The sequence below is a fragment of the Rhodamnia argentea genome, chromosome 1, assembly GCF_020921035.1.
Source record: "Rhodamnia argentea isolate NSW1041297 chromosome 1, ASM2092103v1, whole genome shotgun sequence".
Taxonomy (NCBI): domain Eukaryota; kingdom Viridiplantae; phylum Streptophyta; class Magnoliopsida; order Myrtales; family Myrtaceae; genus Rhodamnia; species Rhodamnia argentea.
In genome coordinates, this window is record NC_063150.1 from 14,888,287 (window position 1) to 14,907,942 (window position 19,656).

At 38.7% G+C, this 19,656-nt stretch overlaps 2 protein-coding genes across 2 annotated transcripts; one reads left to right on the forward strand and one right to left on the reverse strand.

Annotated features, from left to right (window-relative positions):
- Positions 1 to 4,738: 4,738 nt before the first annotated feature.
- Positions 4,739 to 8,591, forward strand: LOC115757233 (DNA-directed RNA polymerases II, IV and V subunit 9A). The gene is made up of 4 exons (XM_048271703.1): positions 4,739 to 4,978; positions 5,066 to 5,141; positions 6,984 to 7,142; positions 8,207 to 8,591. Exons 1-4 carry the CDS (start codon positions 4,950 to 4,952, stop codon positions 8,285 to 8,287), a joined length of 345 nt encoding a protein of 114 aa, XP_048127660.1. The 5' UTR covers positions 4,739 to 4,949; the 3' UTR covers positions 8,288 to 8,591.
- A 2,026-nt stretch (positions 8,592 to 10,617) lies between these two features.
- Positions 10,618 to 12,728, reverse strand: LOC115753286 (probable xyloglucan galactosyltransferase GT14). Its single transcript, XM_030691835.2, has one exon. It carries the CDS (start codon positions 12,526 to 12,528, stop codon positions 10,831 to 10,833), a length of 1,698 nt encoding a protein of 565 aa, XP_030547695.1. The 5' UTR covers positions 12,529 to 12,728; the 3' UTR covers positions 10,618 to 10,830.
- Positions 12,729 to 19,656: the final 6,928 nt, after the last annotated feature.

A 19,656-nucleotide genomic window follows, 5' to 3' on the forward strand; every position in this document is an offset into this window, starting at 1 on the left:
ATGTCCAAGGTATGAAATTTATTTTCTCTAATAACAAAAATTTTAAGTCAATAAAATCAAATTAGAAATGGAATTTGCTAAATCAATGTAATAAATAGTCTAAAGTACCATGGTATTCATTTTTGCTGATTTGTACATAACCATATGCCCATATTAAAAGAATTAGTATCTAAACCTAGATGAGTTGAAAGTCAAACTTTCAGATATCTAGGAAAATATTTCTGGGATTGAGAAGGTGATTGGTCATGCAATAAGCGACTTTGATGGTAAGATTTGCTGGGAAGGACAATGGAAATACTGTCTTCAAGGGTGAAAATTATGAGATATACTTGAGGGGGAAAATATTGAGAAAATTTTCTAATTGATTTTGAAGCTAACATAATAATCCTTAATATCTTTGAATATGGTAAATGCATCTAAGCATTCTTATGCAACTAATACTTGAAAAACAATGTGTGTGTGTGCAGCGCGCGCGCTTTTTAGACTCTATGGGTGGAATTATGCAACTATAATCTAAAACAATAACTTCTTGGATGCTATCGTGTGTGTATGTGTGTGTGTGTGTGTGTATATATATATTTATTTATTTATGCTTTTAGACTCTATGGGTGGAATTATGCAACTATAATCTAAAACAATAACTTCTTGGATGCTATCTTGAACATCGCGTGGATATCTTCATAGGTCAAGTCCTAGATATAATAAGGAGCTGGAACATGACTATTCTCAAAGCACTTGATATCCTCATAGTCAACTTTGAGTATCATATTCATAGTCAGATTCAGATGCGGACTAATGAGTATCAGACTCGGATTGAATTGCAAATTATTTTTGTGCCGTTGTGATCTAGCTTGGATTTCAATTTTGAAGAGTATCAATCTTGAAGATTGTCTCGCGATGCAACATTAGAGCAAGACTTCCGGATTGATGAGCAAAGACAAGATTTAGTATCAAAGGAAGAACTTTACTTATAGAAACCTATATTCGGTTGTGTGGGCGAGTGAATTAACAGGAGATTCTAATCTCATCTCTCAACGACTAGTTAATCTTCTTTTGGCAATTCTTTCCAACTGATTGATTCTCTAAAAACTGTCTAACGAGCAGATTAGAGTGGATGGATATAAAAGAAGACCGAGATGCTAAAAGAGAAAAGAAAACCCATAATATAACATTTCAAAGTCTAAAGAGAGCTTCAACCCTACACACTTGTCTTTCTTGAGCTATAAATTGCAGTCATCAAAAGGCTTTGTTAGAGTAATTGAGTGTAAGATAGTGTGTCTATCCACTCAAGTGTCATCACTCATTATAATCTCTGATCAATTGACTAGTAGCTAGTATGCTGTTAGTTTAGAGAGTGAACATAGTCCTATAATAAGCTGAACCACTATAAAATTTGTGTGCAATTTTCTTTATCTCTTAACTCTCATACATTATCTTTGATAGTATATTGTGCACAAACTAAATCTGGTCCTTGTTTCCATTTAGACTCTAACTTGGTTCTAAACTCCATAGTTTAAATTACACATTAATTTATCAAGTTCTTCAAAATCACCTATTCACCCATTCTAGGTGATATTGTTAACCACAACAAAAAAATAGGTCGATGAGACTCGGGTTGAGAAAAAGAGTAGTTCGAAGTGTTCAATCAAAGTTCTAAATAGTGAGTAATCATAAGCTCAACTTTTTCCTCGTCACAAGCTACTCGGAAGTTGAACATCTCTGAAGGCACCTATAGCAATTAGAGTCATTTTTTGTAAAAACTCGAAATCTCCTTGAAATGTTTAAAGCTGCACCCCTCTGATAAGACCATTATCTTTGAAGGATTTTTGCAAAATATGTCACGCTACTAGTTTCCTTTTATTTTTGTTTTGGGCTATGATCACCAAAAGTTTTAAAGCTTGTCATAAAAGTGAAATCGTCTTCTAAAACTTTCGGAAGGTGTAATCAAGTTCTAAAACTTTTGAAATTAGTCCAACCAAGTCCTTCCGTTAACTCCGTTCAATTCGGATAACGGAAAATGTTGACATGACATTTTTTATTACTTTCTCTCTTCTAATGGAAGAACTCGATCGCACCAATTTGACAAGTTTTAGGACTTGATTGTACTTTTTAAAAGTTTTATAACTCAATTGCACTTTCTTGACAAGTTTTAGGACTTTTAGTGTACATATTTTTTTATTATTATTCTCCTTCTCCTTCCGAGCGTGCGAATATGCCATTATCGTGTGTCCTCCATATATTGTGTTGTTGCCATCACCTTGATTGTGCTCCACTCTACTTCGATGGCCAATGGCTGAGGTTGCAACCGTGACTTGAGGTCTCGCAACCTCTGCAAACGCTAGGCGACCTCAAATTTAGACCGGATCCGGGCTTTGGAGCTTAAGGGGAGGGTTGGGCTTGTCCTAGAAGAGGGCTATCTTGTCATAAGCTTGGCCATCTCTCGACAAGTGGTAGTCGCCGCCAACTTCGGATTATAATGAGACAGTGTCATTTACCTAAAATTTAGTGGGTCGTGGTTGCTCATACCATTCATCTTATCTAAGGATGGTAGTGTCATTTACCTAAAATTTTATGAGTAGGGTTGGGACGCCATGTGACCTCATATTTACGGTTTCATGGTCGGGCCGTGGCTAAATCTCAAATTTGAGTCTATTAATACGTTGAGAATGGTGGTGCCGGTGATGCCGATCCGGTGGTGGTGGATGAGTTTGGCAATGGTGGTCGAGTCTTATAGTGTTATTAGGTGGTGGGGGATGAGCTTAGTGGTGATTAAGGGCGTGCATGGCAACATTTACGCTTGAGAAATCGACTTCTCGCTAGAAATTAATTTTTCTACTTGAAGTTGATTTGTAATTAGAGAAAAGCTTCTGATAACGTAACAAAATTTCTATTTTTGGAACAAAAATTCATTTGATAACGGTTGAAAATTTCTACTTCCGTAACATTATTAACACAATATCTTCTACGAGAAATTATTGTCAACGATTAAAAAATTTCTACTTCATTTTTAATTTTTTTTAAATTTCTTTAAAAATAATTTTTATTATTTAAATTATTATTTAATTTTTAACTCAAGTGGCCAAAAATGGTGACCCGCTAGTGGCGGTTGTGCCGACTGTCGATGATAAGCGGCGGTCAACGGCTATCGACGGTGGTTGTGGAAGTGGTTGGTGGCTAGCGAAGAGAGACGAGGGTCGGCGAGGGGCGGCAGTGGACGATACTAGCTAGCAAAGGTCGGCTGTGGGCGCGGGGGGGAGGTTGGCGGGGGGGCAGAGGTTGGCGGCGGCCGGCAGTGACGGCAAAGGCGTGGTTGGGAGAGAAATAAAAATGAAAAGAGAATGAAGTAAGAGAGATATTGATGTTGAGAGATTTCTATTTTTGAAAAAGAAGTAACTTCTTTTAACTTTTGGAGTTGGCTCAAAAACAGCTTCAGAAGTAGAAATTTGCTTCAAAAGTAAAAATGTAATATTGCATAACCAAACAAATTTTTACTTTATAAGTTGTATTATCAAACGGATTTCTGATCCAGAAGCACTTCTTGAATAGAAATTTGTTTCTAGAAGTGTTACCATGCATGCCCTTTGATTTTAGGGTTGCCCTCAAGCGCAGGAAGAGAGTCCAATTGGTTTGACCTCTTTTTTTGCCCAATGTTTAGCTTTTTTATTTTTTTTTCAAATTCTTATTCTTTTTTTTCTTTTAACCTCTTTTCTTTTTTGTTAGATTTTTTCAAATCCTTTTTTATATTTTCATTTTAGGTTTTAGATTTTTTTTTTCCTTATCGGGTGATTGATGGGCATCATATGTCTTAAAAAGAAATATAGAAAAAAAAGGTCGGTATTTTTCGTTAATTAAATTGGACGAAATTAATTGTGGTAGTTGATTGCATCAATCTAACAAATTTTAAGATTTAGATTTGTTTTGATTTTTTTTTTTTTTGTTCTATCTCTAAGGAGTCGAACCCCGCACTAGTGTTTCCACTCTTAACCCTTTTATTAGAAAGACGGCCCGTTTAAAAGTTGTATTAGAACTTTTGGGTGCTATTATTTTTTCAATGCTCTTTATTTTTGGGGAAAATTTAAAAAAATAGCATGAAGTATCCTCATTTTCTCAAATAAGAGCTTGAGGTGCTCAAATTATTTCATAGAAAGGACCGTCGAAGGGCATTTTCGTCCTTTCCTTTTTTTATTTTTTTTATTCTTTTTCTATTTTTCTAGTTTCATTTCATTTCTTTTCTTTTCCTTTTACCTTTTCTTTTTTGTCCACTTCCTTTCCTTTCCTTCCCCTCCCCTCTCTAGGCCATCGCCCAAGTCGGCATCTAGTGAGGGCGACCTCGCCGGCCTAGGCAAGGGTGACCCTTACTCGGGCGAGTGTTGACGAGGTTAGCCTCGCCAAGACAAGCGAGGGCAAAGGCAGCCCTCACGCAGGTAATGGCAACCCTTGTCCAACGCCAACTTAGGGGAGGGCGACCTAAGGCCGGCGATGGCCTAGGGTGGGGAGGGTATGGAAGAAAAAAGGAAAAAAAAAGAAAAGACAAAAAGAAAAAATGAAATGGCAAAAAAACATAGAAAAAAAAAACTCAAAAAAAAGGGAAGGATGAAAATCTCCCTTGTTTTTTTTTTGGGTCAAAGAAAATCACCTTTAATCAGGTCCTTTTTTTTTATAAATAATTTGAGTACATCGTATATTTATTTGAAACAAGATACCCAGTCTAAAACCCTCGCTTCATTTCCAGCTTTCGCTCAATTACTTCGCTCTCTATCGGGTCTGCTGATCGCAAAGTTCTTCAGCTTGCGAACGTCTTCCTCAATAGTTTCCGTGAACCAGAGCCGCCAATTCGCTCACAACCTGCTTCCTCCTGCCTTTGCCGGCTCCCCGCTTCGGCGCAACCAGCACCGTTGTCCGTCGAATCGAAGGCTCGAAGCGATCAGCTTTACCCTAATTCGCTCAGGATGAGTACTATGAAATTCTGCTGCGAATGGTCAGTTCAGTGTTCTCCCTCTGCGACCCTCTTCTCGCGCTTTCCTGCATTATGCATACCGTGATTGCCCTTCTTGTTCCGTTGCAGCAACAATATACTGTACCCCAAGGAAGATAGAGAGCAGAAGATTCTCCTCTTTGCTTGCCGCAACTGTGAACACCAGGTCGGGTGTTCTTTCCCCCCCTAAAATGAAACTGTTTTAAGAGTTTTCCTTTGCCTTCTTCATTGTCCATCCTTTTCCCACTGCGTCCTCTAGTCAACGAGCATTGTGTTTTTATGTTCGATTCAGGCCCAGGAACGATATATGATGGGGGGACTAGAATCGATGGGTTTATTTATTGGCGTGAGAATTATAGTGTCCTAGGAGCTGACCACATTTTCTTTTCGAGCCCTTTAGGGACTTGAGCTCGAATGTCAAGGGCAGCCGTGTATTTTCCTGGCTTTTTTTGTTCACAGTAGAACATGTGACAATGTGAACTTTGCTGGCGAAAATCGAGAAGAGAATCATTGTTTTAGGGAACAGTACTGCTTCATTTCTGAACCTTAAATACGCTATGTTTGTTTGCTTGCCTGTTTTCGGTCTTCTTGCTTTTCCTGCTGAATCTTTGGAGATTGACACTTGAGAGTAAGATGTGTAGGAGAGTTTGAGCTTGCTTCGGTATACATGTCTGAACCAGAGTTATTGATTTTGTAACTTTGGTTTGAGAATTTTCAACTCAAACTTGGACCTGACAAACATGATCAGTAATTTTGGTATATTATTGGTTTGGTACAGTTCAAATCTGTAACCCTGCGTTTGCACATGAAAGCAATTGCTCTGAGCAAGACCTTCGATTAATTGTTGGATGATTTAGAAATAAGGTCTCCTCTGCTACACACATGTATAAGACGATCACTTACTTCCCATTAGAGTCTCCTCCCCTCCAATTCCTTGTATCCTCTGATCTTTGTCAGTTATTACTCTTTGACTACAGTCGTCTTGGTGAATTAAATTAATAAGCAACTATAGATGCATGCATGCTCGCAGGCCAACAAGAGATGAAGCTGGGATATAGATGATGTATAGGCACTATGATTGTACCAAACACTGGGCATACACGACTGTTTAAAGAGGCTGCATGAATTGGGGTTGGCTAACTATTGAGTTTGCTTGTCCTGACAGCTGCAGTAATTAAAGCACGTAATGGACCCAAAGAGGTCCAATAATGGCCTTGAGGTTCAGTTGTTTCAGTTAAGTTTGTCATGTAAATTTGACTTTTGTTTAGTATGCCAAACATGTTGGTACTTCTGTTGTCTTCTTATTGAAAAGAACAATTTAGAGAAATGTAACCTATGATCCTGCGTTACCTTATGGTTCCTTAACCTGTTCTTGGAGAAAAGGGGGGGAAACTGTGTGCTGACTCCAAGTCTCAAATTCTACAATGTCCCAGTATAATTTGTATCTGACCTATATAACCTTGTCATTCCTTTTCCTCTATATTTTCTTGTCCAAATAGACTATGCCGCTGTTACTGTTGCGGAACGATAGATTTGCTGGCACTGCGAACTGCTGCTAATGATAGTGGATACGCATTTCGTGACACTCAAAAGCTTGTGTTCATATATATGCCGATTAATGTGTGAATCATTTACATTTTAGTAGTTGAAGTATATGTTACTCTGTGGACTGTAAGGTCTAATAATGTGGATGTTCCTCTTTCATTGAAATGTCCCCCTCATCCATTTGGGCTTTGTGTATAAGTGTTTAGAGGGTGTCAGAGGTTCCCCAACGTTTTGCGAAATCACCGTTTGTTGTTATTGTTATTGCTTTTATCCTTTTGGGGTCTACAGGAGCTGATTCTTTCGCTTCTGTAAAGATTGGGCATGCAGGAATATATGACATTGGAATTTGGTACTGTTAGTTTTTAGAACGAAAAATCAGAGGTCATTTCATTTCATGTACTGGGTCTTCATTATCAAGTAGGTCTACTCCATTCGTTTCATAAAGTCTGTAACTTCCATTCAGGAGGTTGCCGATAACTACTGTGTCTACAGAAATGAGATACATCACTCTGTCGGGGAGCGCACTCAAGTGTTGCAGGATGTAGCTGCAGATCCAACTTTACCTCGTACAAAATCAGTACGTTGTGCTCAATGCAGCCATGGAGAAGCTGTCTTCTTCCAGGTAAATTGCTTATCCTGCACTTTGAAATGAAATTCAGCTAATTTAGCATTTAAGATTTATGGTTTTGGGTTGAGGGTTTATAACTAGAATCTTGGACTCTGCAAACTGATCCTATAGTCTCTGATCTAGAAAGTGGCTTCTTTTGACTATGGATCTTGAAAAGGAAGGAATTGCAGTAGTTGTAAGATGTGGTCTATCTGTCTTCTGGAGATTTAGTGAAATAACAACATGTTGGATGTCATTTCTCTCTTTAATTAGTCTATGTCCTTTAGAATAAAATCCTATTTGAGCCAGGGCATACCTTTATTTAGATATATGTATAGCTAACTTCATGTGTTTATCTAAATTACAGTTTCTTTAAAATTATCAAGTTGCCTGACTTGGAAATACCTACATCAATCTGCCTCATGTATTTTGTGGATGAATAAGTCATGCATCAAATGGGTTAACTGCAGAAAAAAGTGCCTTCTTACTGGGCATATCCAAGGAACTGTTGCTTTGTGCTATTACTTTTAGTTTAAAAACATGTTTTTAGTCAGTCAATCGACCAAATCACAATCTTTACAAGTGGTTGTAGTGATAATTGCCCTTCACTCTTATGAGGAACAAAAGAGTGATCCCTGGCAGCAGAAAAATGGGATATGTTATTTGATATGCAAAGAACAAAGAGTTACTTCTGATTTTGATATATTCATGAGGAGGCACCAGAAGAGGGTTTGCCGATACAAAAATTATTTCCCAGAAAGCAGCTCTAAGAAGTATAATGGCAATCATCTCCTCGTTTAAGTCCACTCTTCTTGTTTAAAAATTGAGATGTAATCGCTTTTGTATGAGGATTGGGGAGTATGTAGTTTAGTCGGCAAATAGAAGGAAATGTAGGGTGATTATGTGTTTTGAGAACCCCCTTCCCCCCACAACACCCCCCCCCCACCCACCCACCCCCCCCCCTCTTTCTCTCAATTTTTTTTTTGCATGATTAGGTCCTTCCGATGGGTACTGTAGTCATGGCTATGCATGTCTCTATGGCCGTATTTGCTAATAATCTCATCTTTGTCATTATTCAGGCCACTGCTAGAGGGGAGGAAGGTATGACTCTGTTCTTCGTCTGCTGCAACCCAAATTGTGGATACCGTTGGAGAGATTGACATCTCACTCAGATACTAGAATCTAATCCTGATGACGTTTCTTGGTGTTTGCTCGAAGAAACTATTGGCTAACTCATTGATCTGGTAACGACCTAAGAATATCCAAATTGTGGTCTTACATTTCCTGGAGCTGGTTCAGTTTGGCTGTAACTCATTGACCAAAAAGCATTGAAGGGGAAACTGTAGCTGGCGGTATTTCAATTTGCGCCTTAAGTGTGAATTGCTGGATTTTTTTAGTTTGTTCTTTTTATCCTGGTGAGGACCTTAAGATACCCATCTTTCCGATCCATGGCTTGACAAGGCAGCTCGAGGAATTCTGGGTTTTTATGAGCGAGTAGGAGAGCTAAGATAATGGATAAGATAGAGGAGGTCAGTGATGACGAGATTAAGGAAAACTGTGAAAGGTGCATTCAAACTGGGAAAGCAAAAGAGCCCATGGCTACAAATTTCCAAGGAACCTTTGCAACTCTTTGTGGAGATTGTAAGAAGTTGGTGTAGTGATGAAAAATATTCGGTGTGTTGCTTCTCTTAGTTCTGATTTTAAAGGACCCTCTTTAATTCCTCTGGTAGAAATGTAATGCAGGTGCATCGGGAACCATCTGGAGCTGATAAGAGCCCAACAATATGATGAACAGGTTACTAAAACAATGCTATCCGGAATCAATCTGACCAAAGATTTCGCTACAATTTTATGTCTTAGGCCGTTTAAAACTCAGAAAAGATAAATACTTCCCATTGTTCTTCGCATGCTCCTTTCATCCGGAGAAGTAAGTTTGTGCATGGGCAATAGTACGGTACCTCATGTATCATTTGAGTATGATTACGTCCCTGACACTTCCGGGGGACACTTGCTACCAACGTTGAGCAGGATGCTTTTTCGTCCGTTACGGGCTTTATTACAAGGGAAAAGCAGGCCTAGACATGCACGCCCGACATGGCAATCATAAACTAATGACATCTTGGAACATGGATTGACCAGTGATCTCGGGCGGTCTGCTGTTCATTTTACCTGTTCATTTTGCTGCAGCAGACTAACTCTGTTTTGTGAAAAAAAAAAAATAGAATGATTTGAAAAATATTTTCCTAAATATGATCGCGCGTATTGCTTACAAAAGTCAATAAAGGCGAAAATGTTCAGACATAAATATTATCGATATTGAAATCATTTTGCATTGATTAATTATTTTAATCGATACGAGCAATCATTTTGAGGTAATTTTTAAATCATTCATTTTTCGCTAAATAAACGGAGCATAATTGTGATTTATTGCTTACGAGTGTTCCTTTGAAACACCGTTTCGGGTCCAACGAAGCCTCCGTTATCCCGTTTGGACCACAATGCGACAGTCTGCTCCATGTTCGTTCCTTTCAGGATTCTGCCGTACTGGAAAATTCTATTTACTTTGCTTAAAACATCCGAGGAATATTATTTGAATCCTGAGTGTATGGTAGAAAGCTCAAGGCTGCTGCTAGTGTACTTCTCTACATTGGTAAGACCTGCAATCTACTCGAGGGACATGAGCAGCAACATTCAGCAAGTCGAGTTTCACATGGTCTCTTCTCCAAACATTCTGAAATGAGCTTTTGGGGCGCCTGTCTTTCCGGTACCAATGAACTACAAATCGCATGAGTAGATGGATCTCTCGCTGTACAACCACACTGTCTATTTCTGATTTTATCTTGAGACCGGAGAAATTATTCCTCTTCTCCTGCCCTGTTCGGGAGCCACGAGGAACGGTGCAAAATTTGCTTCTTCTGACTGAAGATTGAAGTCGTCTTGGGCTATGTCAAATGCGAAGGGAAAATCTCTGCAATGTCTACACTTTGACATATCATAGTAGAAGCAGCATAGTGTTTGAGGAAAGGCTTAGATTGCTCTGTCCTAACGATTTGTACTGTAAAATTACGAGTGCAAATAGATGGGGTAGTTGTAAACATCAAGGATTGATAATTCATCATATCTGAGAGCTCATAGCAGGATTAGTTCTCTTGGTTGTCCTCTGTCCAAATGGAACATCACTCATTTGAAAAGAAAATGAAAAGAAAAGATCGATTCTATCAGATGAAAGAAACTGTGTGGAAGAACCTGTAATGTTTAGCTAATGGAGTGAAGAGCATACGAAATTTGTGAGACGAGAACTTAGTTGATCAAACTAGTATTGAACCTCTGAGGATAGCTCATTTCGATTTTGGCAAAAAGACTGGATCAATTTGTTCTAGCAAGATCGCGTGGAAAGGTATTGAGGTCTGGCCTCTTAATCAGAATGTTCAGTAATAGTTTGAGTAAAATGACTAAGAATGAAAATGAAAAAGAGCCATCTTGCAATGTACATCTTCAAAATGGATCTCCTCTTGTTGAATTATATGGTTTGCATGTATGAGATCTAAGTATAGTATACGCTCTTTTGGGCATATGCAGAGCTGCACATTATAAATAAAATGACAGGATCAACAACACAAGACCCCGAAGGCAGTTTGGGAGGGAGAAAGGCCTATAAAAATCGACCAATTCTGCTTCCAGCTGCATATAGGATTTCCCTCGTTTAGCGCCTTCTTTCCTGTTTTTCTGGCTCGGACATGGGGAAGTCGAATTTCTGATGGTTTTGTTCAGCGAAACCAATACTGGGATCTGCCCCGCTCGCAATCGCTTTCCTTACCTTTCCTATCCTCTCTAAAACTCCTTTAATGGCTATTTCGAATGCATCATCGAAGTTCTTTTCTTTGGACCTGGGATCTGCATAAACGATCCTCGGAATCAGCCGTATAACCTCCTCTCTCATGGCCCATACTTCATTCTCCGGAATGCTTTGGAGTATCGGTTCGATGCTAACCTTCTTCGCCTCATCCAATGGGATAAACACGGAATACTTAGTATGATCTCTTGGTAAGTGCCATACATATTGCACATAAGCTGTGCCAGGATGGAAAAACACAGGAATGCACCCGGCCAAAATCGAGTCAAATGTCGACCGCCTGGTGTAAGAGTCTCCCCGCGGTTGTAAACAGAAAACTGAGCTTCGAAACACCTTCATCACATTAACCGGATCATCGCAATTACTCGTGCTGGAACTGCAGTTGAGCAACTTGCATTTCCCATTCGACACAAGACACTGGTTAATGATCTCACCCCGGATAGTGAACTCAAGTTCAGGTCGCGGAGCGCCTACGAAAGCAAACAGGTACTTTCTCTCCTGCTTTCTCATTCTATCTTGCCATTGTGCAACTTCAACACCCTTCGAAGGATGGAAATAAGTCGGGTACGGTATTGCGAAATCATTGTTCCAAACACTCGACTCCACGGACAACATCGTCATGTTCTGAGATTGTGGCAAGAACATCAGCTTACTCCCCCAATAGGACGGGTTATCAGACTGTCTCCTGAAATCCCACGCTATCCTACCCGCCACGAGGAAATAGTCTCGACCAGACATCCGCCTCCACTCTGGTCTCCCGGACAACCACCGAACGAGATCAAAGGCCGTGGCGTCCCTCACGGATATGTTGGAACTCCAGAGGTACTGGCTAATGTCCAGCCCAGCATAGTACGGCACATAGATCGCCGAAGCGAGGGATGAATCATTAGTCAGGCACTCATACCGCTTCATCTTGTTATGGAAGATAACTTCCAGTAGGAACTGGTTCGTCCTGAACCAGCTACTGTTCAACAATACCCCTCCGGAATCGGCCACAGCAGGACCCATGCCCAGGTTTTCCATATACGGACACATGTTCACATCTGTCCCTCTGGTCAGTGACTCACACTTCCGAAGCAGGTCATTATTGAACCTGCCGGGGAGATCATGAATGTAAATGAATCTGCCAGAGCATGAACCTCTGTCAAAACCCATGTCGATACTTTGATGTTCACTGCTCTGGTTAGTGGGTGAAGCCGAATCATCATCAGATTTGTCCCCCACAATGACGCCGGGTGGACTAAGACCAACATTAGGAACCTCGCGATTCCTAGCTGTATTGTTTGCTTTTAGGAGTGACCCTTTGTCAATGGGGGCTGGATCGATGGTCTTGTTAAGACTCCGACCGAAAGGTAGTGATTCGGGCTTGCGGGTATCGATGGAATTCTCATAATTGTCGACGAAGAAAGCGACCCCATTGTTGCCGCCGCGTCCGCCGCCACTCAAGAACGAGCGATCAAAGGAAAACAGCAAAACCAAACACAGCAGAGAAGAAATGAGGACGACGAACCAGACTTGGGGACCGTAATGACCCTTCTTCTCCAGCATCTCTTCTCCGGTTTTGCTCGGCGCCGGAGAGCGTTCCAATGCACAGACAGCTTCAGCAGTGACTGGTTTCCATGGATGCCAGAGGGATGGCAAGTTAAGAGGGTTCTGCCGGAAGAAGGCAAAGTGTGGGATTGTTTGAGAGAGAGGTTGGAAAAATGTAGAGTCATGCAGGAGGAGAACGAAGAGTTTGGCAGGGCATAGCCGAAGTGGAGAGATTGCATTAATGGCGGCATGAGTACCGGCTTTTTTGGGTAAAAGCTCAGTCTTCAGCCGACTGACCGGGTTGAATTGAAAAAGAAAGGTAGAGCCTAATTATTACTTAGCTTTGAGAGAATTGATTATACAATAATTTTTGGACTATTGTTACGTTCACAGTCTATTGAGTCACAAAAAATATAGAATAAATAATTAAAAATTATTATGGGATCCACACTTTTAAGAATTTATGTCTCAGAACATAGTGTTATATTCTTAAGTTATCCAAAAATTATTATACCAGCAAAATTCTAACTTTAATGGGGCATGATTAGCCAAAGCGATCTTGTTATGATTAGAAGCCAAATCCAGTCCAACTGCTAAAATCCTGCAATGCAGGACAGGGAGGGAAAGGAGATGTGTGTAATTGAATGTCCAAATCATCGACTCTACCAATTTCGCAAAAGCTAAACGATTTAAAATATACTTCATTAATAATGATTGCTTGTGTCGCTTGAAATAATTAGTCAATAAAGAATATTTTCATTTATTGAAAATAATTAATATCTAAATACTTTTCGTGCACATTGCAAATATTTTTTTTTATTTTCTTTGCTTAAGGCATACAAACGATTATTTTTAAAATATATATTTTTCAAATCATTCATTTTTCGGGAAACAAAGGCACTCCCTAAATTAGGGTTCCGAAGCAATTAGTAGAAACCTAAAAGATTTGAGATTAGTTTGAGATTTTATAGTTGAGAACGTGGATGCGTGTTAACGATCAAAATGCTCTCCTTTTTTATCTTAGGTTATTTAGTACATATCTAAAATAATTCTAACTCTACTAGGGTTTTGGACAGCTTCGAGATTCATTTGACGGGGTAAACTTGAAATTTAAACTAGATGAATCGTATGTCAAATTTCTCTTACTATGTTAAGAAAAGCTTAATGTACCTATATAACCTTGTGTACCCTGAAGTAAAACTAGTTAGCATATGACATTTTCAGCAACAGTCACCAATTCGAGGTTTGATTCTCATTGTATAATTCTTGGATTTTAGAAGATTGAAGATTAATTATGTACGAATTTCGAACAAATTATTATGTTTGCAAATTTGAAGTGTTATATTTTTTTATTAATTATTTTACTTTAAAAAAAACTAAAGGCTTGGATTTCCCATGCATAGACATATAACGTCGAACGGGAAATTAATAAATGGTCCCGCTAGCAATTGAGATGGGTTCCACTATGACTTTTATATTTTTTTTGCTATTTATAAACATGTGATTGAAGTTCTACCGTGATAATGTTACACTGTCAATTTCTGAAATTCCTTTAAAAATGCATAGTTTATAGGTCATAAATGTTGAATTCTGCCAAATAATTGTGTCATAAAGTTGTCCTTTTGGAGCTTATTTCTAGCTTTATATACAGTCATTATACTAAAGAGGTCATGTCTCAAACACGTGAATGAACTTATGTGAGAAACCGACTTCTCACAATCTCCAAAACTTTGAGTTTGGGGTTTATGTCCACGGCACCGTGCACGCTCACATCATAATTTGGCCACGTCACCTTACAAATCTATGGCACGTCTTCACACGTATTTACATAATCTTTTTTACCATGTCATCTTCCGTTTCTCATGTTGCCACATCATCATATATGTCTATGTTGTGACGAATTTTCACTATATTAGAAATAATTAAAAATTAAAATAAATCTTATTGACATACTTTCTAATAAACTTTAGAGAAGGTTATTTAGTAATTTTAAAAGAAGTTACTTCGAGATTTCTTAAAGCAATGATTATTAAATTTATTTAGGAATTTTTTTCAAAAAAAAATGGTATTAGAAAGTCGGGTCTTTTTCCAAATTAAATTTTAAAAAAATTATTTAAAAATTATTTTTTAAAAATAAATATTTACAAATTTAGGCCTCGCTCAGCAATTGGGGTACCGAGCGAGGCATGCTCGGCAGCCCCATCGCCGAGCAAGGCCCATATTGGGCCTTTTTTTTAATTATTGATACTTATAATATTATAATTTTTTTCTTGTGAAGCTTATCTTTATAACAAAATTAGCAATAATTAATGTAAAGATTTATTAAGATCTATAATTAATAAATAATGTTGTAATTATGTAATTAATTTAAAATATTCATAAAATAAAATAGGTAAGATATATGAAAAAAAATGAGATTTTCATGATATATTCATCTATTGGAAAGGTAGAAATCCAACCGGAAGGCGAAATGGTGATGTGTCAAGAACCCGCGAATCGGGTCGATGATATCGGATCGGGCTCAAATTCGATCGGTTGAAGCAAAACGGCATCCTAATCAATATTCACTGCCGTTGGCAATGATGAACAATGGATTTTTGCGAATCGGGATCGTCTAGATGAGTTTTCCTATTTTTTTAGTATTTTCAGGATTTATTAAAGAAAAATGTTTGTAATTTTGAATTTTGATATTTAAAATCCTACTATGGCTAGGTTCGGGGTTAATACCTTATAAAAGGTGTTATTATAACATTTTTGAGGACGATGATTATTATTGAATTTTGAGATTTTTCTCTTTAATAAATCACGAAAATACTAAAAAAATAGGAAAACTCATCTAGACGATCCCGAATCGTAAAAATCCATCGTTCGTCACTGCTAACAGGGGTGAATATTGATTAAGACACGGTTTCGCTTCAACCGACCGAATTTGAGCCCGATCTGATGTCGTTGACCCGATTTGCCGATTCTTGACACATCACCGTTTCACCTTCCAGTTGGATTTATGCCTCTCCAATAGATGAATATATCATGAAAATCTCATTTTTTTCATACATCTTACCAATTTTATTTTATGAATATTTTAAATTAATTACATAATTACAACATTATTTATTAATTATAGATCTTAATAAATTTTTACATTAATTATTGCTAATTATGTTATAAAGATAAGCTTCACAAAAAAAATTATAATATTATAAGTATCAATAATTAAAAAAAATATATGAAATTAAAAAAATAAAAAAAAGGCTCGGTATGCACCTTTCTCGGCAATGGGGCCGCTGAGCAAGAGCCGCTCGGCAGCCCAACCGCCGAGCGAGGGGTTTGGGTGAGCAGCTGGGTGCCGAGCGGGCCTCGCTCGACACCTCACCCATCGAGCAAGGCCCAAATTTATAAATATTTATTTTTAAAAAATATTTTTGTAAATATTTTTTAAAAAAAATTAATTTGGAAAAAAAGCCCTAGAAAGTTATAGTATGAAGAAGTAGTTCTTGAATTTACATTTAAGAATCAAATAAGCCAACGTTAAGCTAATTGAACTAATAGTAAGTCAATTGTTTAAATGATAAGAATGGAGTCAATGCTAGATCAATGATAGATTAATTTTCTAAAGAAAAGGATGAAGTCAATGCCAAGTCAATGCTAAGTCAATGGTAAATTAATTTTCTAGAAAAAAAAAAAGGGGGGCAAGATCAATACTAAGTCAAATTAAGTCAATAATAAGTTAATTTTCTAATAGATAAGATCAATATTACTTTCATGTATTAGATGAGGTTCATTAATTAACCATACAAATGGACCAATCGAATAAAGATAAGTGGCTACTCTAGGGACCTAGGATAATTAGCCCGAACAAATGGATCAATAGGAAGAAATCTCATTAATGAAACTTGGGAAACAAGTTAGAAAAGTTAAATGTCAAAAATGTGTTCATATTTATAAAGAAACTTGATGAGCAAGTTGCTCTTAAAGAAACTTAAAAAAGAAGTAGAAAATAATAAATGCATTCCTAATTACCATAAATGAGATTACAATAGTAAGATAAGTAAAGTTAAGATACTCTTAATTATAATAAAATGAAGTGTTGTTAATAATGGATTGGAGATGCTTTCTTAGGAATTTATATGGAAAAAAATGACATAGAATCTCAAAATATACAAGGATGGACAAAATGGAATTGATGGGTTAAGGGTGGGAAATGTTTAGCTAGTTACGGTATGGCAGCATTCAATTAAAGCAAGGCTGGATCACGACATGTTGGCCGGCTCACCAGCGCAAGGCAACCGTCGGCTTATGCCGCCTTGAGGGACGGTGTGAGCATGGACGGCACCCTATGGGCGGCGCCAACAGCCACCGTCCCTCGTCGGAGGTTGGCCGTATTCCGAAACTCGTTAATCGTCTTTAATTAGTAAGGTTAATTTAGATATAATTAGCATAATCTACTTAATAAAATAATTAATTAAGATATTGTAATTAAGATGATTAATGCTTCTTGAACACTTGGACCAATGAGAAATTGTCAAGAACCTATTCTAAAACCCAGAGGACAAGTGGATCAATAGAAAAGCAATAAGTAGCTAGCAGGCAAAGTTATTTGATAGACTTGCTAGGTGGCTTCTTAATAGGACGATAAATGACCATCATTAAATAGAATCTAAACTTCAAGAAGCTTCCTCATTAAGATGTTTGAACTTTTGAGGAAACTTAATTATTAAAACTTGAGAATTTCAAGAGAAAAATCATTGGTTGTCCCACTATAAACAGGATGGTTCCCCTTTTGAAAAGCTAGCAAAAACTCTCCCTCTACTTGCTCCCCCTTGGCCGACACTCTCTCTCTCCCTTCCCCTTTGCTGCGCCGCCTCACCCTACGCACGCCCGCCGCCTCACCGCCTCACACACCCGCCGCCTCACCGCTACGCACTCCCGTCGCCTCATCACCTCAAGCCGCACGTCCTTTGCCTCATCCACCGTCACGCACTCTATTGCCCCTTGTTATCGTCACTCCACCATCTTTCCATTGTTATTGTTTAGTTTTATTAAACCAAGAAGCGGTAAACAGTAAAGAGGTAAATAGAATTTCTAGATCTAATACGGTAATATCCATTTATTACTTGATTTGGTATTGCATTTTTCTATGATTGCTTGTGTTCATGAGCCTCAAGGCATTAACGACAAGTTTTTGGTTAAAATTGTGTGGAAGGGAGTTCGAGGATGCCGAGCGGGAAACAATCGAAGACAAAATGGGAGTTGCCAAGGCCAAACGGACCGAGAATGGATCGATCCCAAACCTAGTCGGGTCTAGAACCGGTCCAACTCGGCCCCAACAAAATCGGGTCGGTTTGGACTGGGTTCGGACCGGACCAATTCGGTTTAGCTTGGCCGGGTACAAATCAAGGTTGATTGGCCCGATTTTTGGTGGTTCAAATGGCTGATTCGATTTCGAGCCCCACCGAAATGGTATGTCGAATTGAAAACGATTCGATTAAACTCTTGTCCCGCCTTCGTTCCGCCGTTTTAATCTTACATGATGGTAACGAGAAAAGATAATAACCGAAGCATGCGTGCACAAGTTTGTGGATGGCATTAAAAGACATCGACGTGCCTCCGTTAGCTCGAGAAGCTACGGGGTAGGGGTTCGAGGATAAACGACGTATTTTCAAGTGGCCGTTGTTCGCAACAACGGAATTAAGTGTCGTCATCCACCAAAATTTTACTTGAGGCGATGGCGTAGACGTCGCTTATCATTATGAAGTGATTGAACAAATGTGCCGTCGAACACGTAAATTGCCGACATTGCTTGTTATTGGAAGTCCCGATATAACCTCTTGAAAAATGATGCCCAAAAGTGAGAAGAAAAGTAAATGCATTGTTGCATTTATGTTTACATGAAATGGATACGATTGATTATGCATGACATATTCTTGAAATGGAACACAAGATAGCTACATGCTAAAATTTTTTACACCGCTAGGTTGAGTATTATTCCGATGTTCATGCTTTAGGCCTAGAAATTTCATTTACTAGGCTATTTGCTCACCCCATTATTTTTCAAGTGAGAAAAATGGAGTTTCCCCGAGAGCCACTATTTGGGTACCCAACTCGTATGACCCACCTCCGACAAACCATAATTGATGTGGAAACTGGCATCGTTTATGTTCGTATCACCGCTACCATTTGGATTGATGTGGGGTTGGCACATTAAATACCCATTGAGTTCGTATCATGGCATGAGCAAATGCGAGATGGGATGATGAGAGGTCCCTTGTGAAACCTCAATATCCATGGTCCATCGGGACCTCGAGGCGGTGCAACGTCTTAGAAGGGATCACTTTGAGGAGATAGGATAATTCCATCTCTTATGTGTAGTTGATCTAACGGGATAGTGATTACGGTGGACGATCGGATAGCCTCCAACAATTTTTGTTTGTAAAATAGGTTGAGAGGTAATGGGTTGTGGGTTTTGTGAGGAAGTTTAGCATGTATAGCATTCCTAGATTTTGATTGTAAAATAGAATAGGAAAGCTAAGATTTGTATGAGGAGTATTAGGTGATGTACTAATGGTATGGGACGCCCACCATTATATAACATTAAGAATGTTCGTAGATGTCTTGAAAGTTGTCATGTCTACTAATTAAATGTGGTAGCCAGTCTTCTACGTTTTAGAATAAAGGTTGGCGGAATAAGGGCCTTGTCTCAAGGGTATTTTCGTTATTTCACTTTATTTGATTTTTTTTCTTTTTATTTGTCTTTTCCTTTTTAAAAAAATTTAAAAAAAAAAAGAAAGTAATCACACACACCTACACGGGCGGGCTATCACCCCACCACTGGTAGGGGTTTAGCAAAGGCTAGAGAGGTCGTCAGCCCTCGCTACCAATGACCCTGTCGACTAGAGGTGTGGGCCAATAGGCCCCTGCTAAAATCGGGAGAGGGTCGAACAGTTTCCGCGCGCTGCCCATTTCTCTCCATCTAATATACCCAGGAAGCAATGAATTCCAACATATGAGATTCCTCTCGCCCATATTGTCAAACACCTTGCACGCATCCTTCATCCCACTCTCCTTTCCACCCATTGCGTACAAATTTACCAAATTCGTCTTCACAAACGGACTAGAGACATACCCATCCCTCGAAACCCTCCCATG

Bases quoted from the DNA above. Each gene is read 5' to 3' on its own strand.
- LOC115753286 (XM_030691835.2), bottom strand. From the start codon at position 12,528: ATGCTGGAGAAGAAGGGTCATTACGGTCCCCAAGTCTGGTTCGTCGTC.
- LOC115757233 (XM_048271703.1), top strand. From the start codon at position 4,950: ATGAGTACTATGAAATTCTGCTGCGAATG. The intron at 4,979-5,065 runs GTCAGTTCAGTG...GTTCCGTTGCAG, and splicing joins ATGAAATTCTGCTGCGAATG to CAACAATATACTGTACCCCA. The intron at 5,142-6,983 runs GTCGGGTGTTCT...ACTTCCATTCAG, and splicing joins GCCGCAACTGTGAACACCAG to GAGGTTGCCGATAACTACTG.